The following is a 26,846-nucleotide window of genomic DNA, read 5'->3' as shown; positions in this document are numbered from 1 at the left end:
AATACACAGAGTTCAGGGAGAGAAAGACAAGACAGGCGTTTGAGATTAAAAAGTATTTAAATTGTATTTTTTTAATGTAAATAACTGATCGTTTCGCAAGCTAAGACCCTTCTTCCTTGGCTGGGATCGTTTACAACCGCATTTGGGATCGTTTGAAGCCGCATTTAAACTCATTTCCTCAAAAAACATTTCTTTATTTCTTTATGACTGAGGAAAGAAAGACGTGGACATCTTGGATGACACTGGAAGTGGACTTTTCCTTTAAGCAGATATGGCATTCTCTGACTATAAACTAACATGAGTTGCAGAGCTGTTTTGGCACTCACAATAAAACCACCATAGATAAAACTGACATGGATGCAGTGTTGAATGCTATTTTTGTAATTTTGCCTCTTGACCGTACTCACCAAAGCACAAATTGTGGATGCAAATTCAAGTTGAAGAACCTGTGGGTTAAGGTGGACTACTTTATAATGTGGATTTGGATTGTCAGTCATGTATTCTGCTTATTCAGAACATTTAATTAAAAAAGCTTGTACTTTGTAGTAGATATATATGAAATAGTAAAACAAGCAGCTACACATCAACATATTTTATAATGTAAATGAATGAATGATTCCATGATTACCATATTATTGAAACTGTTCCCTTATCTCATTCAACCAATTTCATGTACTTGGAAATGTTTTTTATTTTTAGTTAACAATTTAATAATGCACTTTGTTGGCTTTCTTAATGATCTTGTCCACAGGTCACACGGTGACGCACCCCAGTAATCTGTAATTAAGTAACGTAGTCTGGATTACTCATATTAGGTAACGTAGTCGGACTACATTTTGATTACTTTTAGATTACTTTTTACCCAACTTATCACAGACTTGAATGGAATTATGTACCATAATAATAATAATAAAAAAAAGAGAAAATATATTAAATATGTATTTGATATCATGAAATGCAGTAAATGTTACATTACAGCAGGGTTTCCCAAACTGTATATAAGTGGTAAATTCATTCAATTGTCTGAATAATATATAGTGATATTCAAGCATAAATGAAACCTCCATTAAATCAATAAACCACAGAAACTTTCATGTACAGAAAATCAGAAAGGACTGGGAAAACGGTCTCTTTTACATTAGAGAACAATCAGTTGTGAGACAAGTAGACAACAACCAACAGAAGAATAGGACAAACTCACACACAGGACAAACAAGTGACTTTTGAGTGTTTTTTTTATTATTTGTATTTACTGACTTGAGCCAGCATGACTACTTCTACACAGACAAAGCTCTAGAAAACAATACTTTAACTCTGTTAGTTCAAGAGTAAGGGACCAAATAAAAAAAACCAAACATTTCTCTCTTTCCTCTTTTTGTTGTCTTTTTTCAAGTCTTTGGAGTTCTAAGTTTGTTTTCGGTTCTGTGTACAAGTCTCATAGCTGAAAGAAACATGCATATGGCATAATAATGCACATTATAAAGTTCAGTACTGACGATCATTTCAAATTAATACAAACAAATGCATGTTATTTTATATAAAGGTATCAAACTTATAGATCTTTATAGATCAATACTGGAACACAATAATAAGATTTTCCAATAATAAGCTTCCACAGCTAGTAGAATATCACAACGCCATCACTTCCAGCAAACAGAAAACCTCATTTACCACATAACTTTGTTTGGGTTTAATTGCACTTAATTTAGCTTCTTCTCACTTGCTGACTGTATTTATTAATTTTACGCCTCAACAAATAAAACGTGACTTTAGTGGCAACATCTGCTTGTTGATGCAACGCGTTTTCTGTTTCCTGAAATTGTAATGCTCATATAACCATGTTAAAAATGTTTAAAAAAACCAAAACAAAATCAAACAAACAAAAAAACAATTGGACAGAAAGAGGACACAAGCTTTCTCACAATTGTTAACAATACTATCAATAATCACATCACCTCAGCTACCTCACCATACAAAGCTAGAATAACACCAGTCTCCGACAACAAAACACCACACCGGTTTCGTGTCTCGAAATTTTTGTTCATATTGAGGCAAACGATATTTCTGACTTCAAACCATTTGACGAAAAATAACGTTTTCTAAAACCCCTGAATTTGCTAGTGGGATCACTGACCTGACGAATTCAGTACAATCTGTTTTATTTCTCTAATAATTAATTTCTTCACACCCTTGAAAACAGAACGAATGTCTTCTGTACTTATTGCTGCTGCTAAGTTCGAAACAAGTCATCGGCTGTTCTCCCTTAAGGAGTGAGAAAACTAAAATACAAAAACTAAACGCTAAGCTAGGATTCTCTCTTCAAAGAACAAAAAGGCACTAATGGTCAGAATGAAGATCATAAAACGAAAAACGAACCAAACCGACGGTAAGGTAAAGCAGGGCAAACCCTCATCTTGCCGCTTCTGATCCTTTTAACCAACCCGAACGTTGTACCGACACTTGGCACGATAGACAGAGAGAATTACAGCATTCCAATTTGGAATTAATTAATTTCCTCTTGTACAGAATGCAGAAGGTCAGTGATCCACGTAAAGCTTGAGCGAAGGTGCTTGAAATGAACAAAAGACAAATTGCCAACACTTACAATAAGGTACAGTTTGCTAACATGTCATCAATCGATCTTAATTCATCCAGGTTAACGTTAATATGCGAATGTCGTTAATGCACGTTCGATCACGTCAACCTAATGTTATTTTATACGGCGTTAAAAACGTATTTCTATATAAAGAAACGATCCTAGATTAATAAATGCTGCATTATCGTCATTTGAACCTTATTGTGAAGTGTTACGAAAAATCCATTCAGCTTTTTTTCCGTTTTTACTGATTTGCTGGTTTAGTTTAACCAAAGCCTTCTGATTAGATTAGGCCACATTTATTTGTTCACTTTAAAATATTCCTATGAAGACAAAATAATAAATAGACAAGAGCATTCAAACGTGGCAGTAATGGAATAATCTTATGGATTCATTTCATAAAGATGACACAAGTGGAGTCGATGTGGACTGCGTTAGTTATGATTACGTGATGTTGAGCTCTGTTGTCTGCTTACAGAGGACGCACACATAAAAATCAAATACTCTTAAAATAGTAGTGTAAAATACGTGAACAGACTCACAAACCAGAACACCCCAAACTATAGACCGATATAATAAAAAGCAATATAACCTTATATTAAAAGAGCGAAGGTTACAAAATCTCAAAACATAGACGAATGTCTTGAGCAAAAGAACATTAGCCCATTTTCTTTTTGTTTTTTGTAGTGCCAACTAAAGCATTAAACTTTTCAGGACTTTGTGACCTCTGGCTTCCTATGTTCGTAAAAAAAAACCCAACTTCTGTAAATGTAAAATGCTGTGTGCACAATGCATAACTACAATAAAAGGTTTGAGTTTCCAATGATTACAAAGATAAAGGCATGCCATCCAGTGTCTCTCATACGTCCAAGAAAGTTTACTGGTTTGGGAGCACTGGCTTTGCAGGCAGTGGTGGAATGTTGAGTTCCAGCTCAGCTACAGGCTGAACGTAACTGCAAATCGGAACAAAGAAATAAAAAGCAGTTAGCATTACGCTTAACGTTACACAGCGGATGCATCTGCTTAAGCTCGATAGAAAACCCGGGTTAGTCAGCAGAAGCCAAACGCAGCTCATGTGATGCGTCCTGTTAGTTAGTGTGGAGAAGTACAGGATGCAGGAAGCCAGAGGTTCTAACAAGAACTAAAAACCTCAACCTCACCAGGTGAAGCCAAAAATGTAGTGAATGCTAATGAGATGTACGAAACACTTCTTTTTTTGGCGAAACGCAGACCTTCTGTCTACCTGAGGGCTATTTTTTTATTACTAACTGAAACTATTGAATCAAACTGATTTAACGATTTATGTATTAGTGGGGAAAAATGGAGTGAAGAGAGCCACTGAACTGGCCATTTTAAAATTGGGACAAAACTTCATACCAATCAAAAATGGTGTTTTTTAATTGTTAGACATGTCAGGCAAATAAGACATTCGTCTTTTTCCGTGGCAGGTCAATTGAATTTGAAAATGAGGCATCACTTCCCATACCGGGAGTCGAACCCGGGCGGCCTGGTAACAACCAGGAATCCAAACCTCTAGATCATATGGGAACAGACCTTGCTAGAGTAACTGGACTAGAGAGCGTAATGTTTATGTTTTAACACTGCTATCATTTTAAAGTTCCCAAAATGTGTAGTGCTGCATGTCTTTTTTAAATACAGTAACTCAGAGAAGCCATTCATTAGCCCATTTGCTCAAGTATTAAGATTAAGTAGATTTGTCTAAAAATCCTAGCTTTCAGTTGTATCAATCTTTCACACAATGCAAACTCAAAAGATTGAATGCAATGTATATGTGACTCTGGACCACAAAACCAGTCTGAAGTAGCACAGGTATATTTGTAGCAATAGCCAAAAATACATTGTATGGGTCAAAATTAGTGATTTTTGTCTTATGCCAAAAATCATTAGGATATTAAGTAAAGATTATGTTCCATAAAGATATTTTGTAAAATTCATACTGTAAATATATCAATATATTATTTATTCAGCTTTCAGGTAATCTATAAATCTCAATTTGGAAAAATTGACCCTTATGACTGGTTTTGTGGTGATATCATATTTTGCAGATATGCAAAATGAGTGTTACTGAAAAGCAATAACCTTATTCATCACTGATTCAGGATAAATGTTTAAGCAAGCCAGAGAATGGAGAAAAAAAAAAGAAAAAAAAAAAGAAAGAGACATTGGTCTCGAAATGAGACGGCCACGCTATTTAGAGCACAGAAACGACAGATAAGGCCTCGCTAACATTTCATCTGCAGTGTAAATACACAAAACATCGTGAACATGTGTTGACAGCACTGTGAGCGTGTGGCAAGCCCTTCACCATGACTTCACCGTGTAAAGCCGTGTGTCAAGTGTGCTCAAGTAAACGTAATCGGGTCTAAGACTATATTAAAGCTCTCAGTTGTGCAGCCAGACATCTAATGAAAAAGCCAGAAACCCACCGGCTTCACGGCGCATACCGATTTATGAACGCGTCGCTCCCGCCTGCCTCACGAGTGACATCGCTAAAACACTCACTCTCCAACCCGTTGATTTTCATTTTTGATGTTATTTTTGATTTCTCGCAAAAGAAAAAAAAAAAAAAAAAAAAAAAACTAGAATGGCACAATTCAATGGGTTTTCCTGCACGTCAACAAGGCAGGGAGGAGGAGGTTTGCATATTTCGTTTGTTCGGGCATGTAAACACGAGTTACCTGATTGGACGGGCTGCTGATTTCAGAGGCAGGAGAGAGATGGACAGAGGAAAAGGGCAAATGGCTATCGATCACAATTCAACAATCCTACGGCTAGCTTTCTCTATCACGTCTAATCGAGAAACGTGCACGGACGGCGCCTCGAGCAGTAAAATTGTGCAATTCGGTTAGGTGCCGCTAGCAGAAAAGCACTTCACCTTAAGGAACCTACAAGACTAAACGTTATTTCATTCTGCCCTTAGTTAGCTCTACAACATGCACCTGTCTACGAGGATGCTAGCAGGCATGACCATATTTAGCCCTAAACACACGGACACATCGTATGGGTTAGCACAGAGCAAGCAAGAGAGCGCGTGAGTGGAGCTTTGTACAACGGCTAAGGAGGCCCACGCGGCTTCAGTCGCAGTAGATCTTGTACTTCTCGCTGCAGAACACCACCGGCGCTCCCAGGTGGCCGTTGGGCTCGCCTCGAACCCCGCAGGTGGCGGTGGCAGCGGCAGGGTGACTTACGTGGGAGTGGGTGGATTTCCCACGTGAGGAGGCCGCCTTCGAGCGCCCGCTGGCTCCGCCGCGCCGGGTCTGCTCGTGGTCAAACTCCAGGTCCTCCAGGCGCTGGGTGAGCGCCAGCTTCTGCTGAATGGCCATACGGAGGAGAGAATTCAGCGTCTTCTTCTCATCCTCCGCAGCCGCCAACTGCCTCTGCATCTCGTCCAGCTGAGTCACGTACTCGTCACAACTGGGAGACAAGAGAGATGGTTGAGATATATTAGTACTACAAAAATAACATTCATTTTTTGTAACATACTACATAAAATGGGCACTCGCTTCTTGAAATTTTAATTAAACAATCTGGACAGGGTTTAAATTAAGTCAGGAGTAGGTCTGAAATTTTCGTATGTCATTCTAAAAATTTGTCAGGCACAGAAACCTTGCACACTGAGTCCGATGTGTATTAATTCATCCGTTTGCTTGTACGGTGGCTCTGATCTTTCAAAACACCTCTCAAAATGAATGCTACGCATACGGAAAAACGCAGAAAATCAAAACCGATCTGATTTTTATGAAGGACGAAAGTTTCGGAGGCAGTGTGTAAATGTGATTGACATAATGTGAGGTCGTATTTATTTTTTAATGTGTGAAAATTTTGGACTCTGTGTGCAATGACCTTAAATCTATAATAGTTAATCATGGTTCAAAAATGGCTTTTTGAAATATAAATTAAGAACAGATTACTAACTCCTGGATAAAATAGACTAGATTAATTTAAAAGCAATTAGCATGACAGAGGTTGCCTATAAAAGGTTGCCTGTTTAAAAAAACAAAAAAAACAAAAAACAAAACACAAATACATACAAACTAAACAACAGTAAACTGCACACGTCAGGTGTCAAATAATAAAAAAAGGAATGTCTAGGAATCTCTTTGTAATGAATCTTGCATAAACTATTGCAATCAGCTGGTGTCAGTTTTGCAACATTATTATTATTATTATTATATTATATATAAAGCAGCATTGTTTTAGAGAGCTCTAAAGAGATAGACAATCATGGTCAGAATTACTTAAAAAATACAATTTAAATACTTTTTAATCTCAAACACTCGTAATTTTATTTGATTTAAAGATTAAAGATGTAATATTCTAGAAAAATACACTATTACACACATGCACACACACAGAGGGGCGGTTTCCTGGACAGAGATTAAGCCTAGTCCTAGACTAAAATGGCCCTTTAAACCAGATTAACAGAAATCTGCTTTCTCTGTCATGGTTTTAAATAGTCTTAGTCTTAGTCTTAGTCTAGTCCAGAACGTATTGGGCTGATTTCCTGGAGTAAGACTAGAGCTACTTCAGGACTAAATTGAGGCTTAAATTACAACCGCATTTGTGATCGTTTGAAGCCGCATTTAAACTGCATTTTGGAAGTTCAAAATCAGGGCACCATATCAGAAAAATGCTTTTCTGACCAACAGGCACCATACAAAAAAAAAAAAAAAAACTCTTTACAACAAAAATCACATTATGAATTTTTGGCCAATTCCCTTTATCATCCATCACAATGAGAAAAAACAAAGAATATAGTTCTGATATGCAGCCACAGATTGTTGAGCTTTACAAAATATGAAGTCAAGAAAATAGCACAAAATAGTCCAAAAAATAAAAAATATTAAAAAAAAAAAAAGTTAAAAATAAAAACCAAGAAAAAGGGCTAAAGCATTGAATATTTTCATTTCCACCATTTGGACAATTAGGTGTTCCAATCAACAGGTAATGTTACAAATCTTCCTACAGCATATGGACTGTGACTATACTGTCTTCATGCAATCTGAGGAAGAGAGTTTGAGTGGCCAAAGTTTCTCCAAGGATCACAGATGGAGAATTGCAGAAAATAGTCTTGATGTCAGAAAGGCTTATAATGGGCCATGGTTGTATCTTCTAACAGAATAACGATCCAAAAAGACCATCAAAATCAACACAAAACTGAGTCAGTGAGCACAAAATGAAGGCTCTGCCATGGCCATCCCAGTTCCCTGACCTGAACCCAATAGAAAACTACAGAGGAGAGAGTTTATCATGGAGCTGAGAATCTGAAGGGTCTGGAGTGAATCTGGATGAAGGAAGGTTTTCTGATCTCTTGTTAAGTGTTCTCCAAAGTCATCAAGCATTATAGGACACACTCGCAGCTGTTAAATTACATAAAGGAGGTTGCAAAAAGTATTAAATAAAAGGGTACCATCAAGTGTGGCCAGTGTGTATTAGAAAAAAAAACAAAAAACTTTTATGATGAGATTTCCATTCACTTCTATCTTACTTGGTTTATTTATTTATTTTTTTAAATAAAAGATCAACAGTGCAGATTTACTTTCACAGGCGTCTTTGTTCACATCTACCAATAATTTTGATTGACTGGAAACTGGACAACGTTAATCTGAAGTTAAACCTGCCTCCTGGTAGGTTTAATTTAAGCCTCAATTTAGTCCTGAAGTAGCTCTAGTCTTTCTCCAGGAAATCAGCCTAATACATTCTGGACTAGACTAAGACTAGGACTATTTAAAACCATGACAGAGAAAGCAGATTTCTGTTAATCTGGTTTAAAGGGCCATTTTAGTCTAGGACTAGGCTTAATCTCCGTCCAGGAAACCGCCCCTTTGTGTGTGTGTGTAAAAGTGTATTTTTCTAGAATATTACATCTTTAATCCTTAAATCAAATAAAATTATGAGTGTTTGAGATTAAAAAGCATTTAAATTGTATTTTTTTTAATAAAAATAACCGATCGTTTCCGCGAAGGTAAGGCTAGATAAGACTGTCCTTCCTCGGCTGGAATCGTTTACAACCGCATTTGTGATCGTTTGAAGCCGCATTTAAACTGTATTTCGGAAGTTCAAAATCGGGGCACCATATCAGTCCATTATATGGAGAAAAATGCTGAAATGTTTCCCTCAAAAAACAATTTCTTTATGACTGAAGAAAGAAAGACATGAACATCTTGGATGACAAGGGGTTGAGTAATTTATATATGAATCTTTGACTTCTTCTTTAATGTTACTAAGGGTTAAATGCTCAGGAGATTAAACTATTCATACACAATGGATCAGACTAAACAATTACAGAGCCACACCTTCCCTAAACCGCAGTTACATCTTTGCACGTTAAAGCACAGTGCATGTCAGCGCACGCTGAACACCACCCAATACGCCATAATCACTGTAATCACGCAATTACCACCCTACAGTCATCATAAAACACAAAACGTGTGATTTTCTTAAGGGTGTGCTTCACCACTGAAAAACAGGGGTGAGAATCTAGGTGTGATAATAATGATTTCATTATTGAAAACTGATGTTTTATCAAGCAGTCGCTGCAAAGTAGAGCCTCTCATGCCATGTTACTTTATTGTTACCCATCATTGGTAGATCTGCTTGATTGTGCAACATTTCTCAGTTTCTCACAGGCATGAACTTTGAACAAGCCTCAGTTTGGCACAAGCCCACTAATGTATGTGCGTCTGAGACATAAAGAAACAACGCTTCACTATAGAAATCAGTGCAGCTTCATTAGAGATCGGCCCCTGGGAACAATTGCCTCTAAACACAGGGGTCAGGATTTTCCCGGGAAAAGAGGCCGGGGGTCATGCGAGAACCCATCTGCGTCTCTACGAGTGCGCGTGAGAGCGAGGAACGGCGGTATAAAGGAGGCGTGCGGGCTGTTATTGTGAAATATGTCTTGACACAGTCACCTCAGCCGCTTTTCAGCAACGTAGGAATGAAAATAAACCCAGAGAAACAAAACAAAGAGACAGAGAGAGCACAAACGAGAAAAAATAGAAAAACCAATGCAACTATGAACCATACAAAACAGAACGAGGTGAAAGTATTTAGGAACCACTTAATAGACACACTCAATAACTACAGCAGCTCTCACAATTACAAGAGTCCCAAGACAGGCATCATAACATGCAAAATATATATGTATTTTTTACTTTTTTTTGTGATTTTGGGGTGCAATATGACTGAATAGCTTGAGCTGTGATTTGAGAGATGTTAGAGACTGTGGGAAAGAGAATTCAGACCCCCAGCAGACAATCTGCCCTTATTAGCATATTAATACCCCATGGATCAGGCCAATACAAAACCTCGAACCCCAGAGCAGCCGAGAGCCCGTGGAAGGGGCAGAACGCAGCTGCTGATGAGAACTCTTCCCAGTGAATGAGAGGGGCTAAAACGAGCGTTAGTGAAAGAACCGTTTCATCTGTTTGTTCATTAACAGCATGTATGAAGATGAACACTCGATTAAATCCTGGTGGGAACCAGCAGAAAAAGAAACAAGAATAATCAGAAAAGGAAGCCTATTTTTAGGACCATTAGGAATTTTTGTATAGTGACAAGCAAGGACATTTCACTATAAATCTCAGTAGTACATCTCAAGCTAAAGTAATATAAGTAAGTAATATACAGAACAGTTTGAATCTCTCTCTCTCTCTTTATATATATATATATATAAAGAGAGAGAGAGGTTGCAGATGTTCTGTATATCACTTCTGAGGGAGGATAAGAGAAACAATTTCACACATGGATGCCATTCCTCTGTTACATGTTAAGCACAGAGAAGTCATTGATGGTGTTCATGTGTCAGGAGGGTTTGATTCTGCACCATATGGCGTCATGGCTTACAGTCAGTTTGGACTTAAGACTTAAGTGTAGATTTACACTGACCCATACTGTACCTGCACCTGACACTGGATTTATTGGCCCAAGTCATTGAAAGTCTGTCCTCACAAGCCAAACTTTTGTCTACTGACATAAATAATCTTAATCTGGTCAAAAACTGCCAACCTAGACCGGAAGGGGCCATCTGACCGACATGGAAAATGGCCAGCCACAGTTTGTTTTCCACAGAGAGAAAATCTCATTTACCTGCTACAACAGTCTCAACAATGATTCCCACAAGATTATGTGTGTGTAAGTAAGACATGTCTAAAATCTACAAAAGGTTGAAAGTCAGAATACTACAGGTTTTCACAAGGCCAAATACAAAGCAGAAATAGGGGCTGTAGAGCCTAGGTTTTTGTGAATTTAGGAGCAATCTTCTAGTTTTTCTTTTCTTGTGTGTGTGTGTGTAATCTTTTCTGCACTAATACTCTCTGAAAGAAAGAGAGGAGAGATGATGCTAATGTCAATTTATATCCGTGCTCATTGCTTTAATGTTGATGACGAAATATGTCATGTCATTGGTAAATGTTAAAAACAATAAAAACATCATTGTTATCCGTTTCTGTCCTTATATTTTTCATTTTATAGGCACCAAAAAAGGGGTCCAGGTGCCCCTGCTATCAAACTGTGCTCTAAACTTGCTCTAAACACTATGAGAATAGAGAAGGAAAAGGGTGTGCGTCTCATACCGCGTGGCAAACATGGCCCTGAGTGAGGAGAAAGTGGCTGCATCCTCTTTTAGGGCTTTGAGCTCATTGCGAAGCTTCATCATGGTTTCAGTCACCATGGCCTTTTCGTTCTCATATTTGCTCTTCAGGTTGGCCAGCGCCACCTCAGCGGTCTGAAAAACAACAAACACATGGGCAGTTAGCAGCTTCTTAATGTTTACAACATCTTAATATCTTCATGTCTTTATAGTTACCAGTGTTGGCGTAATGCATTACAAGTGAAGCTAGTTATGGAACAGATGTAACTAGTAACTAGTAAAGTAACATTATTTTTACATTTGCAATGAATTTGCTATTTGTGTAGCAATGAGGGTGAAATACTAACTTGTTTGTTCGCCTTCAGGACGGTTCTCAGTGTGGCTATCTGCTCCCTCTTGGTGCTGAGGAGTGATTTGAGTTTGAGAATCTCCTCCACGCTGGCCTCCTGGTCTCGGTCTGCCCCTAGACCCAGCTCCAGAGAAGCCACGCGCTGACGCGAGAGCTCAGTTGTGCGGTCCACCGCTAGCTGCAGGTGTCTGATTTGGTCACGGATGATAGCCACCAGGTTGTAGATGTTCATGGGCTCCTTGCGGGGATCAGCCACCGGGGACGGAATGGAGGAGGCCGGAGAAGAAGCTCCATCGCTAGCGTCGGTGGTAGGGAAGAGGCCGCGGGTCAGCAGGATGGGAGAGCGGCGGCCGCGACCGTCGGGGCTGCCCCGACCCGTGGTCTGTGTACCGTTAACGCCAGCCTTACCTTCGCGGTAGTAGTCGAGCATGATTCGGTTAGGCGTTTCGTTGTTGCACATGCATACGTGATGGTACAGGTTGGCTAGCTCCTCGCTGAAGGTGGCAAGCTCGTCTTGTGCGATGTTAAGGCTGCCTTGGGATTCACCCGCCACTTCACTGGCTTGACGAAGCTCCTTCTCCAGTCGCGCCAGCTGCTCGCGGTCGGCTCGACTGCTGCGCTCTATAGAAGTGACCTGAGCGCTCAAAGATGCAACCTGGCTCTCCAGCTGCGCCCGCTCCTCCTTATACTGCGACTGACAGGCTGAATGTTCGGCCTTTAACGTTTTGAGCTCCTCCTTCAGCTGACTTGCCTCAGACACGGCGACCTGGTTTCAAACAACATTTTTAACATCACTGTTCTAGGGAACTGCTTCGCTGCCTACAAGGCAGGTGCCTTTAAGCATCCTAAATCTAAAAAAAAACAAACAAAAAAAAAAAAAAACAAAACAAAAAAAAACACCTAAAAAACTACAATCGCTGATTTAAAAAGCTCTAGATAGGCATCATCTCTGCATACTAATAGCACTGATCACATAAAGTGCATGGAAAATTTAACAATTGCAACTCATTTGTGACCCTGGACCACAAAACCAGTCTTAAGTAGCACCGCTATATTTGTAGCAATAGCCAAAAAATACATTGTATGGGTCAAAATTATCGATTTTTATTTTATGCCAAATATTATTAGTATATTAAGTAAAGATCATGTTCCATGAAGATATTTTGTAAATTTTCTACCGTAAATATATCAAAACTTAATTTTTGTAATATGCATTGTAATATGCATTGCTGAGCACTTCATTTGGACAACTTTAAAGGCAATTTTCTCAAAAATTTTTTGCACCCTCAGATTCCAGATTTTCAATTAGTTGTATCTCAGCCAAATATTGTCCCATCCTAACAAAGCTTATGTATTTAGCTTTGCCACAGATTAAAACATTTTTTTTAACAAACATATTTCTATACCTTGTATTTGCACTCCAGGATCTCAGGGCCGTTGATGTCCACCTCATAGTATTCACTGTCCTCATTGCTGTCACGGTCTTTCTCGTTGTCCAGAGCTGACTGGCGCTCTTTGCTGGCCTGGAGTTTGCGGACGGCGCTGAGGTTCTCTGTGAGACGGCTGACCTTCTCATGCTGCTCCGATAGAGCTCCGTGAGCCTGCTCGAGCTGTTTCTGAGACTCCTGCAGGGTAGACAGCAGTGTCACCTTCTCTCGCTCCACCTGAAAAACAGAAAGATACACATGCGGTATGGTTCAGTTATCATAAAAAAAAATCTTTTCATTACTACCACACAATCTGTGTGATTCCACAGTGTCATTCTTCTTCACTTAGCTGACACTAACGCTGTCTACACTGATTTTGTATAGGTTGCATGAATAAAATTTAATTTTTAATACATTTTACAAAAAAAAAAAAAAAGATTGCTTGAGGTTTGATTAACTCCCAAACACTAGAATATGGAAATAATTTTTACTGTACATTCTGATCACACTGCAGAAAAGTGATTTTTCTCAGGCTTAAGGTTTTTAAAAACGAATCAAAATGAAGCTAGTTTATGAATAAAACAAGAACAAAATATCTGCCAATGTGCTCAGATAAATTACTCAAAAGTAATTTTCAGGCCACAATGACAGATATTTGATTTTGAAGTCTAAACTAAATTGTGTTCAGTTTCTCAGAAAAAAAAAATCTTAATTTCTTCATTTGTCACTTTAATTAAATGCATCATGATTTAAGCATGTTCAGATATTTGTACAAGACAACAGACACATTTTTTTGGAGCATATGCAACATGGATGCCATGACTTTGAATTTAAGAACTTAAAATCTGCAGTATCCTTCGTTTATAATTCAGTAAAGCAGAACCTCCTTCAAAAGCACGTTTGCTCTACACATTAATTACGGGACTTGCTGAAACAAGCAGCAGTGTGTGATCTGTGTTAACCTGTATTGACATGACTCAAAAATGCAGCTGTTGAGATGGGAACAATCTGTCTTTACCACCAATATGAAGTTTTGGCTCGGTACTGTTGTTTGCGGTAAACGGTTTAATTGTTTGTTTTGTTCTTGTCAGTACGAGTGTAATACAAAAACCCAATGGCAGTGCACTGGGTTGACCTTTTTTTTCCTTTGCATCTGAGACCACAATAATAACGTTGGGATTCAAAACTGAAATGTCATGATGTAAAAAGAAATAGTATTTGTTCACCATTAAACTTCTGTGACCGTAATGATGCAAACTTATTTAAACTAAATGTCTGATTTCACAATCTTAAAGCATGAGCTTGTCACATTAAAGCAATAAATGTAGCTTATGGAGTTCAAATTTTTTAAACAGTTTCATGTTATTTAAAAAATGAAAAATGTATGCAAAAATATGAGAGGTCACTGCTGTTTACAGACTTTTTGTTTGGGTGTTTTGTTCACTTGAGATGTTCATATGGAAAATCATGTCGTCTCAGCTGCTGTTTCTACTGCTCTTTTATGGTTTCTGAAATGGATTTATTGATTGATCAGTCTCAGTGTTCATAGGTCATGAGGGTCTGATTACCATAATGGCTAGAAGGTGCTACTGGCTGCAACAACACTCTCATATTGATCATATGGTTTGGGCAAACGGACGTCGGTGCTGCACACCATAGTATGTCTGGAGATGACCTGTTAAAGGTCAGAGTTTCTACTTTGACTTCCTGACAGATGGCTGAACTGACAGCTCATTGTGTCAGATGGGGCGGGCAGTAAATGCAACTTCCACTAATAGGATTTAAGAAGCCCAGCCGTCTGCCAATCAAACACAGAATGACACACTACAAACGTGCTGCCATAGTATGCCACAATTCTGCCCTTGGGTGTGCCATGTTTTGTGGTGTAGTGTACAGCAGATATGTGACCCTGGACCACAAAACCAGTCTTAAGTCGCTGGGATTTATTTGTAGCAATAGCCAAAAATACATTGTATGGGTCAAAATTATAGATTTTTCTTTTATGGCAAAAATCATTAGGAAATTAAGTAAAGATCATGTTCCATGAAGATATTTTGTAAAATTCCTACTGTAAATGTATGAAAACTTAATTTTTGATTAGTCATATACATTGTTAAGAACATTATTTGAAGAACTTTAAAGGCAATTTTCTCAATATTTCGATTTTTTTGCACCCTCAGATTCCTGATTTTTAAATAGTTGTATCTCGACCAAATATTGTCCTATCCTAACAAACCAAACATCAATGGAAAGCTTATTTATTCAGCTTTCATATGATACATAAATCTCAGTTTTGAAAAAATGACCCTTATGACTGGTTTTGTGATCCAGGGTCACATATCATATCCTAACTTGGCTGTTAGGCTGAAATGATGGTGCCTGGCTGAACACAGTGAATGTGGTAAACAGATCAAAATAGCTTATCATCTTACCTGCAGCAGCTGTTGTTTGAGCTTCTGGATCTCTGAGATGTTGAGCTCATTCAGCAGATTGTCCACGAGGCTGGAGGACGGGTGGAAGAGCTCTCCTTTTTTTGGGCGTGGAAACACGGTTGTCATTGTCGTCGATCTTTTCGAAGCCATTCTCATAGACGTGGAGGGGTTCGTCGTTGTTGGGCTCGATTGAGGTGTCGTCGCTGAACTTCAGCCCATCGAGGGAGATGCTCAAAGGACTGTGGTACATAGAGTCTCCGATGGTCATGTACTGAGACAACTCCTTTCGTAAGGCGGCCTGTGTTGATAGAGACCAACAAATCAGACCTCAGTGTGGCAGGAACAGGCCGACTGGCAGACGCTGAAACAAACACTTTCAGAAGAAACTGCAAAAAATCCCTGCCTTGGTGTTGGGTGCTGTGGGTGGTTGCCATGGCCTTGATATTTGGTTTCTAGGTTGTTCTGAGTGGGTTTTAGCAAGTTACTAAGCAACTACAGAGGGGTTCTTGATGGTTGACTAAAAATGGTTTGGTAAAAAGAACCAGTTCATAAGACATAAGACTGTTAGATCGTCTACACTGGTGGGCTCTAGCCATGTTTGTTGGTTTGTTTGTCGCTATTCAAAACATCATTAAATGTAAATTGTAATAATCGCAATTCATAATCACAATTACAATTTCAAGAGAATAATTGACAATTATGATTTTTGTCATAATCGTGCAGTCCTAAGTTCCAGTATTTATTTTAATGGAACCTGTTCTCTATTTCCAGCTTACCTTATGGGGAGGTCACACTACCCATAATAGCTAGCTGTAAATAATAATAATAATATAAAAAACATAATAAAATCATCTCTTGCCTTCTGCTCCCTCTCAGTCTTGATGGTTTCCAGCGCCTCCCCAAGCTGCCTCTCAGCGATCTCCTTCAGACGGATGGCATCCTCCAACTGGCTGTTCAGAAACTGGGTATCTTCCTCCAGACGACGGATTTCATGTTTCAGACCCTCAAACTCAACCTACAAGATTACACACACACCCAGCAAATTGTGAGTAATGCCACATCTACACCGTCTCTAGCAGAAACTCCACTGATGGAACTGATATTTAATACAGATGGCCGATGGTGCAGCAGCTGAATGTTACCTGGCTCTGTTTTAAGACAGAAACATGTTTCTGCAGGGTGATGTTCTCCTCCTCGAGTTCGCTGTAGTCCTGCAGCAGACGAGCCTCTCTGAACTTGAACTCCTTGATGTCGTCACGCAGACGAGATCTCTGCAGCTCCACCATCTGACTGTTCTGTAAGACAGTAGAAGCAGCTGGTGAGCGTGTGCTTTCTGCTCAAATACACAGTGAATCAGTAATGCTGTGAAATAATATACTAATTCAAAATAGCTGTTTCATATGTGAGTATATGTGACCCTGGACCACAAAACCAGTTATAAGAGTCAATTTTTTGAAATTGAGATTTATACATGAATTGATGTTTGTCAGCATAGGACAACATTTGACTGAGAATGATATTTAAAAATATTTAAGAATCTGGAATCTGAGGGTGCAAAAAAAAAAATAAAATAAATAAATAAATAAAATAAAAATACTGAGAAAATCGCCTTTAAAGTTGTCCAAATGAAGTTCTTAGCAACACGCATTACTAATCAAAATTAAGTTTTGATACATTTACGGTAGGAAATTTACAAAATATCTTCATGGAACATGACCTTTACCTAATAACCTAATGATTTTCAGCATATAATTTTGATCCATGTATTTTTGGCTATTGCTACTTAAGACAGGTTTTGTGGTCCAGGGTCACATATGTTAAAACATAATAGAATTTTCAGCATCATTACTTCAGTCTTCAGTGTCACATGATCCTTCAGAAATCATTCTAATATGCTGATTTACTGCTCAACAAACATTTCTGATTACCATCAATGTCGAAAACAGTTTTGCTGCCCAATATTTGTGTGATGCATTTTATTTATCCCTGTGAATAGAAGAAATGCCTGTACCATTAAAAATAAAAACGATCGCTTTGATCAATTTCATGTCTTTGCTAAATAAAAGTACAGATTTTATTCAGAAAAAATCTTACTGACTGACCCCAGCCTTTTGAATCAACCCTCTATGCACACCTTGACGGTGTACAGTGTTGTGAACGGTTGTATGTCTTGCTGTGATCAACCACACTTTTATCCTTTGACCTATTTCCTTCTGTTTATCACTCATCTTTGCCCCATCTGCTCAGCCACACGCAAAAACACATTTCATTTCACCTTTGGCTCAATAATCCTGTCCAGAGGACTATGTCATTAAACACACAATCTCTTTCTCTTCCCAAATCCTCACTCGCATCACACCATCTGTCCTTTTTTTTGGCATAGAGTTTATTTATATAGAGGTTTATATTCTTCCTTGAATTCATTTTTAATCCTACGTTTTTATTACTGTGGTAAAGCATTAAAAATTGCCGTAGATCAGATACCGGTTTAGTGCCAAAACCGAAGATCATTATTATGTCCTTCTGTTTTTTAATTTAGTAAATTATGATAAATGTTGGTCACAACAAGTCATGTGTTGGTGAATTAGACATTACTGGTCACTGTGCATTCATACAGCACTACATCATAGGTTTCAGTCTTTATCTTTCCTCACATTCAGGTTTAACACACAGTTTGGTTTGTTGGCCAACGTACGGCACATCCAATCAGTGGTGTAGACGGGGGCAGGGCTAGGGGACACTGGCCCATCTGGAATACTGATTGGCCCCCCAGTGTCCCTTGACCCCTAATTAAAGCAGTCTTGCTAAATGTAATATATTGTAATATGTAATATAAGTGGCAGATTTAATTAGGGTTTTCCTGCATTTTAATTTTTTCAGCGAGTGTGTTGGCAACATTTTGGGCCAACTGAGCACATGATGATTTGTCATTTTTTCCCCACTCTTACTTACAGAAAGAGCTCCAGATTGAACATAGTGTGAATTTTTTTTAATTTGGATTTTGCTGCTCCTTCATAAAGGTCTGAGAAGTTTAACAGAGTTGCTGTCAGGATGAGTTTTAACACAAAATATGAATGTGAGTACCATCAAACCCCTCAGAAAAGTGGTGTTATAATAATGGTGTTAAAGAACTGCCACCATCCAAGCTCTAGTGTCAGAGTTTACAATGTTTACATTGTTTATATAATGTTTTTAATAAGCAATGACAAACATTTCCCATATCTTCTCTTGCTTTATCAACATTCTGTTATTTTATACACTATATTATTAACATGCAAAATAAACTGGTGCTATAGCAGCAACTAAAGCTTCTAATCACTACCAATGAAGTACTAATCTGCACGCGACCGTCCAAACGATCCAAACACAGGCGTTCAGTCAGACAGATGCTCTCACAGCGCTCAAGTGTTTCTGACTGACCTCTCTGAGTTCCTGAGTGAGGGTGGCGAGCCGTTCGTTCTCTGACTGGACGTTGGTCAGGATGTTACGTGCTTGTCGCAGCTCTGCCTGCAGCTCTTGCATGCGCTGCTCGTAATACGCCTCCTTACACGCCGACTCCTGGATGAGCGACTCCTCGCGGCTCTCGCCATCAGCTGCCACCTTCCTGTGGTTGGAGTGGGCCTGTCCAAACGCCTGCGTAACGGAAGAAGGAGACAAAGGTTAGAGGAAACCAGCAATGTGCCATGCTAATTCTGCATACAAAAGTGTGCACAACAAACACCCCAGCAACTACACCCTTATTTCTATAGCATTTTATACAATACGGACTGTTTCGATGAAGCTTCACAGTATTAAACAGAACAAAATAGCCGAATCATTGATGCAAACTTTATCAAATATCGGACAAATCAAAATTTTTCTGTAAAAAGACAATTGTGCCATTTTTCAGCTCAAGTCAGTTTATCAAATAAATAATCCACATATGAAGGGTCAATTTATACTCTAGTGTTTATAAAGCCCTATACTCTATTCATACCACAATGTGCAGTGTTTAGAACTTTACAGTATTAATAATGGACAGTGTGTACTTCAGTATGAACTGTAAGGTTCATCTATAATATTTATACTTAATACGCTGAAATAACAATGCTGGGGCGGGAAATAAGGAAAAACTGATGCTACCCATGTAAGTTGTACATATGATGTTTTATTTCAGTCAGAACGCTGCTTAAGGGAACATTTAAACAGGACACAGCAGCACAGCTCAATAAGTTCAGTGTTTTATTCTTCAGAGTCGGCCCGGAGGAGGAGGCAGTGCTTCCTCAGGGAGAGAGAGTTTCCTGTGTTTTTCCACGTCAAGCCACTTTGTTTTAACAATGCTGACTTCAAGTAATTACTTTAGGCTACTCCATGTTCGTACAGTATAAACATGTTTATGTTTACGTTCTTTCAACTTCTGTATGTGGATGTGAGGGGCCCAGGGTAGGGATGGGCGATATGGGCTTAAAAATTTATCACGATAATTTCTGGTATTTATTGCGATAACAATATCAATGATGATAATTCAGGGAAATTGTGTTTCTTTAGAAAAAAGTTTTATCTTTCCTGTTTTTACCCAAAAGCATTACTGAGTACACATGTAACATAATGACTGTTTAATTCACTGGAATGTGAATTAAATTGTTTGTACTTTCTGTACTGGAAGCTCCTAAAATTCAGACGAATTCCTCGTGTGTGAAACACACTTGCAATAAAGCACTTTCTGATTCGGAAGCCGGAGGCCACCCTTGCACAGAAACTCCACATATGTTTTATAGTAGAAGTAATAGTACTGACGACGCTTCAGGAAAACTCTAATCCAGTTATCGCTTTAGCTCAATAAAACGCAGATAGAGGAATTTTAACTGAGGAAATGTGAGGACAATAAACATATGATTGCCTCAATACATGGTTTGTCTGTGTTATTCAAGCAATATTGGGTATTTTTATAAGGATAAAGTACATTTATAATGCAATGCTAATCGACATAGTCTTTAAAATAGTATGTAATACTATAAAATAGTACGATTTCAGCCTCATTCTGTGATATGAAACCACAGCTGATCACAAAAGGTTATTTCAAACACTCCACTATGTTATAAAGTTCATTTGCGAAAAAAGCATGGCAATAAATGATATCTTTGTTGGACAACAGGTTTGTAAACATGCAAAACTGCATTGCACACTTGCTACTAGTACAGTTAACGTTATTCAAGGCTCAGACAGACTGTTGTCGCACTGCACAGTTTTGACCAAACCCGTTCCAGATTGAAGCTCCTCATTTAGCGATATACTAGTTTCACGTCTGCCTTCAGCTTGTCACTCTGAACTGTCGCACACAGAAATGTGTCAACAGCTGGACTTTATCATTATTATCGCGGGAAGACTCATTCTTATTGTGGAGAAAAATTTTACCGGTATATCGCAAACAATAAGATAACGCCCATCCCTAGCCCAGGGTGATTTTCCCAGTTCTTTTCCTCACTCTAGAGGTGTAAAGTTCTCTGAGGTTAGGCAGGGCAGGGGGCACCAATAATCTTCCAGCAGTCCTGACCTGAGTGTGTGTGTTCAGAAAATCACATGCTTTTTTTGATCATTATTGTTTTCGAAAATCATCTCAATGGTGGTTATGCTCATGTCATGTTTTAGTTCTTCAAGATCATGAAAGTGAATTATTTTCACACGTTTAAAAAAACTTTCTTAATCGCACATTGTTCTAGAAAGCCGGCTGACACAGTTTGTTTGGCACGAGTAGAAGCATAGCGCATAACTGCTAGAGAAAAACAAGTTTTACGAACACAGTAGGTTATGTTTTAAGTGGGAGATGAAAAAATATCATGTATTGGTGCTGTCCATGTTGTTAATGTGAAAAGAGAGAAAAATCATTGCTTTAAGCTGGATAAGTTTTGTCGCTTTAATAAGAATCTAACCCCTGGTTTCACAAACAAGGCTAAAGACTAGTCCCAGACTAAAATGTAAGTCTGGACCGTTTCAACTGAAAGAAACATTCTGACTGACTTTCAGACTGATTATAAAATATATCAGTGTCTCTGTTTTGTCTCAAGATGCACACCAGTAATGTTTTTTGCAAGGCATGTTTATTAGGGGTCGACCGATATGTTTTTCAGGGCTTATGCCAATACCAATTATTACAGATCAAGTAGACCGATAGCCGATATTTTGAACCGATGTATGTCTGGTATAAAAATTTAAATTAGTCAAAATTAAGAATAACAAGGGCTCTGACAAAAACGGCCTTCCCTGGTGTTGGTTGAGTGTAGCACTCCCACACTTCTTACTCTCATCATCCTTTGTTCATCTATATACAATATCGAGAGAATTAAAAGTACGGCCACCGTATGCTTCATGATTAAGCCTATGAATATTGGACTACAGCTAAACAGATTTTCGAAATGTAAGTATTTGGCTTGTTAGAAATGTATGTGTAATAGCATAACCTCTCATATTTCCTCATTAATTTTTTTTTGATAACCAAAACATAACCTACAATAGTAGAGGTGACTATTTAATTCAAAAAAACAATGTATATATTAAGTGTAAATAATTTAATTGTCTTCATAGCTCCATTGTAGAACTATTTCCATGAAACTATAACACTAATAGCCTATTATAGGCACACCTAGTTAAGTAGCCTATTGAAATGTCTCAAAATGTCTTGACGTGACTTAAGTGTCTTGACCCATTTTTGATTGATTTATCCAAACTTTGACAAATTCCGTGACATTCCGCGCTATACGGGAAATGATTCCGCGATTCTGTCCACGTTTTCCGTATCGCGAAAATCACAGATAATATTGAGGTGTTTTGCAACTTCAGTGTATCGTTAGCATATTGTGATTTATTGCAACTTCAGCAATGTCTGCTGCTGCCTTAACTTTGAGCGACAACTGATACCTGATCACTGAAGCAGCTCCAGTTAGCAAGCACTTTCGGTGTGAGAGAGTGCAAAACTCTCAGTGCCTTCAGCTTTACGCATTGATTGGTTGGACTCGTGACTCCCAACAAATCAGATGGGTGGTGGGCGGAGATTGCTCTCGGCCACAGAGTGGTGAGTTCCGACAGGTTGCATCAGAGCCAAATAGCGCGTTTCAAAATGAAACCATTTTATTGGCAAATCGGTTTTGAAAATGACCGATACCGATTATCATAAAAATGCTTAATATTATTGGATTATCGGCCAGGCTGATAATCCAAGGCCGATAGTCGCCCCTAACATTTATAAAAATGACTTAAACGTCCTAATTGAACTATGGCCTAATCCAGGCTTAGTCTAAGGCCTGTCTGTGAAACCGGGCCAAAGTATGTTTAATTTATGCAGTGTTATGTTTACATTTGATTCAATTTCTTACTTGAATATATTAAAGATAGGTTAAATAATACATAGACTGTACCTAAAAAAAAAATACTACTAATAAAGCAGTTTATTGCATTATTTTATTGTATTTGGCCTATAGTTGATACTCTGCATTGTCGTTCTTATTTTTTTTAGTAACAAAGGTAAAACAATGAAATAAACTTAAACGAAATAGAATGTCTTATATTATCCACCCTTTTTTGGCCTAAATGGGCCTGTCATTCTTTTTCTTTTGTTTTGTTGCCTTGTAGGTATAGATTTTTTTTTTAATTGTAAAAATGAATTTGTCCTGCTCAATAACTTCTAAAACAGTCTTAAAAACCAACATGAGAAAGAATCATGATGAGACTGTGAATCATGATCCTGCCTGAAAAAAAGTCGTGATGTTATATTTTTGCTGTATCGCCCAAACCTTAGTTCACCCCAGGTTAGGGTTGGGTGGTTTAATGGTATTTACCATGTGATGGTAGACATGTGTCAGCTAGTTAGTAGAGATTCTGCTACTTCATTTACACTGCAGAAGGTGTTTGTGACTTCTTTATCTCATGGCAAAAAAAGAAACAATGAGGAAGAGCTGAAGAAAATCCCCAAAAACAATGTTGTTATGAAGGGATATGTTAAACAGAAAGTGATGTTTATATGGAATTTTGTGGCGATTATGGCTTCCTAGCAATGTCACAACTTGTCATTTTAGTGAATTTCAACTAATGTCCAGCAAAGGCGTGTGTACGTCAACTATTTTACAACAAGTGTAACTCATCTGACATTTGAACAATTAGTTTTTACTTTAACTGTTTGGAGTCTTTAGTTTAGAACTCATGTTTCATCTGTTTGTACATCAAGATGCAAATAAAAACCAAAACTATTTAAATGAGAGGAAGTACACAGTACACAGACATTTCCATGTGGTTATTTGAAATATAAACTACTTTATCTTAGAATGTCCAGACAAAATAAACATACTGCAGTATGCACTGTTACCCTAACGAGATTTTGGTCATCTTGGACAAATTGCAAACACTAAAAGTCTGTGCTGGCTAGCTGTTTTAAACCACGGGAACAGACTTGAAAACACCTTCCTTTTGGCCAGATTTTAGTCAAAACAGCATCACACCCACTTATCTTTCAAATTCGCTTTTAGTATTTCAGGCTTTAAGTGACTAACAGTGAACTGTAAAGCTGATAAAGGTCAAAAGGCTGGTCTGGATGCACATACTTCTTTAAAGCTGGCACTATACAGCGTTACCCAGAATATCAGCTCGTGCTTAAACAGCTGTTAGCTCCAAAACAAATGGTCTATAAACATCCCACACTAACGGATAACCTGTTTGCTCTGTGGGACACCTGCTAGCAACAGGACCAAACCTGAGTTATTCAACACAACAACTAATTTAGCAGATTTGTTTTCGACTGCACCCTCAAACAAAGACACACTGTTTGAACGAGGTTGAGGAGAACGCTCTTAACTTACCGCAGTCCTGTTGCTCTACAATAGGGTGGGATGTCTGGCTTGCCAAGCGTAGTACTGCCAGCATCTAAAGCCCCACTAATTGGCCCACTAACCCGTTTCCACTGATTTTCATCATGTGCATATGAAAAACAAAGTTGGAGCGGATGCTTGTGACCCTGCTTGTCAGCTGTCAAACTTTAACAGGCCAGTCAAGTCATTTCACTGCTGAGTTATGTTGGCAGTTTACTGAATAGGCACCCAAAAAACACACAGCCATTATGATGGTAAGTTATACAGCCCCAGTGGATGAATCAATGTCCTCTGAAGTTTAAAAAATAAAAATAAAAAATGAATACATTCAAGTTTTTTAAATATTAAGACATCACTTCTGGGCACATACACGTTCACACGTAGGTTGTGTTTACATCTGACAAAAACACATGCACATAGTGAGGTGTCTTGTAAGAAAGCTCATGTAAGAAGTGATGTCCTCTGCACTTATAACACCAGATTTACATGGCAGATTCTATGAATTTAATAATCAGAAATTACCTGTTTTCTTATTTTGCACAGATGAGGAGAAGCACTTTATTTTCACTGTTTGTCAAATTTAAATAGATTTTTCTTCCAGGTCACAGACTAATCATGTTATCTCAGACAGAACATGTCTGATTAGTCCAGAGCAGACATCTTACTTCTGCGCATCCGCACCTTGTACGCCCTTACTGCTAATCATTTACCTAAAGTTGAATCACCTGTATTTTCAGACAGGTCTCGTTCACCAATGGTCACTAAACTGTAAAACAGAGACCATTCTCCTGAAAAGGCCCTGTTGGGGCTTTCACACCAGACCAATACCCTTGCTTGTTCAGTTAAACTACTTAAACAATCCTCACAGCAATGTAGGTCATACTGACCGTTATCAATGAACAGAAGGAGCTGGTAAATAGAAACAGGAAGTGTAACCTTCAAAAATGTCGAAAAGGACCTAAATGTGCAAACTGTCCAACATGGAATTTCAGGACAGTTCAGACTAGAATCAACTGGTTTTGATAATTGTCAGAGCATGCCACAGATCAGTGATAACAGGTCTGCAAGCCTGTCTCAACAAAGACTTTAGGCTAAGGAGGGGAAAAAGCATACATCATATCTAGACAAGACACTTTCCCTAACTTTATTTTTTTTTTATTATTATTATTTTGTGGTTGCTGATTGATCCACAGCACTTCCTCATTTAAACAAATTCCTACAGCGTCCTCTCTCTCATTCTCACACTGAGCGTCATTCTCAGGGACTGTGGAAACTCAGTTTGATAAGAGACAGTGGCATGTTTTTCTGCAGCTCGGCCCAGAGGAAACCATCTGCATTCTCATCATTCCTCTTTAGGTTGTAATTCGCTTGGCCGTTTAGGCGGAGACACATACTCCCGCAAAAATTCAAAAGCTGGCCTGTCACGTTTCACCATCACACATATGCTGAAAGAATTACAGTATACAAATTAAACCACGGATGACTTTTGTGAAATAACGGAATGACAGAGAATAACAACTACATAATAATGAGGTCATTTCACTGTATGAACTTAAGGACCATGTCATTTGAATGGCTGCTTCCCTGTCAGGAAATAAAACACAATCAGCATTTTGCACATGAAAGTGACTGTTTACAGACTTCCAAAAGACCCTAACGTCTACGAAATTCATTCTCTTCAAACATAACCAAGCAAATATTTAATTAATACAAAACATACTATTAGAAGTATTAAATTATGACGCAGTCATCTGCTCCATCAAAAACACATTTTATTCTTCCCAATATCCGACGCACGCACAGAACTGTGGGACAACGTAGGCAAGTGACACATTTATGAAAAATTCGATTGGAAGAAGGAATCATGGGATACACACGGATCGACACAATTACAGCATTTCAGCATATTCACATGAGATCATTCCATCATATCAGCTACACAATGGCGTCATTTCACCACATTTCAGCCATACACTACCGTGATTTCGCCATGTCGACTACATAATGACAGCATTTTGACGCCCAGCTGCACAAAGCTACATAATTAACGATAGATTTTGACGGCGGCTACATCACGACAGCATTGCTCCACACGGTTACTGATCGTGACGCCGCGGTGTCGCAGTTTTGACGCGGTTACCTCTCGCAGCTGCTCCAGCTCTTGGCGGACGGTCTCATATTCTGCCTCCAGCTCGTCGTACTGCTGCTTCAGCTGCTGTTTCTCCTCCAGTACCGCGAGCCCGTACTCCGCCGCCTGGATCTTCTCCTGCGTGGTCTCGCTCAGCTCCCGGGACAGCCGCTCCACCTCCGCCCGCGTCCAGTCGCGCTGCTGCTCCGCGGAGGACATCTTTAACGGCAGATGCGTTCAGATTCTTGTGTACGTGCACTGCATGATCGCGCTCTTGTCCGCCTTCAGTGATATTTCCCTACTCGTGAGCGGCCGATGTATAATTTAATCTGTCCAGGGGTAGAGGAGCTTGTGCTTTATTTCTCCTACTGCCGCTCCATGACTGCGGATCTGCCACCTCCTCTCTGCTCCTCTCCCCCTCAATAACATGGAGAGGAGAAGAGGCTGTAATTTACTGAAGGATCTG

General features: G+C 38.8%; 1 protein-coding gene across 1 annotated transcript; it reads right to left on the bottom strand.

Moving 5' to 3' along the window:
• Nucleotides 1-1,217: 1,217 nt before the first annotated feature.
• zgc:171572 (protein bicaudal D homolog 2) lies at nt 1,218-26,846 on the bottom strand. The gene is given in 10 exon segments (XM_051116839.1): nt 1,218-6,031; nt 11,194-11,345; nt 11,558-12,325; nt 12,966-13,223; nt 15,419-15,529; nt 15,531-15,716; nt 16,278-16,433; nt 16,561-16,713; nt 18,839-19,051; nt 26,393-26,846. Coding segments are annotated over 10 exon segments (2,544 nt in total). The 5' UTR covers nt 26,600-26,846; the 3' UTR covers nt 1,218-5,691.

Source organism: Labeo rohita, chromosome 8, assembly GCF_022985175.1.
Source record: "Labeo rohita strain BAU-BD-2019 chromosome 8, IGBB_LRoh.1.0, whole genome shotgun sequence".
Lineage (NCBI taxonomy): Eukaryota > Metazoa > Chordata > Actinopteri > Cypriniformes > Cyprinidae > Labeo > Labeo rohita.
This window is presented reverse-complemented; position numbering and strand designations above follow the sequence as displayed.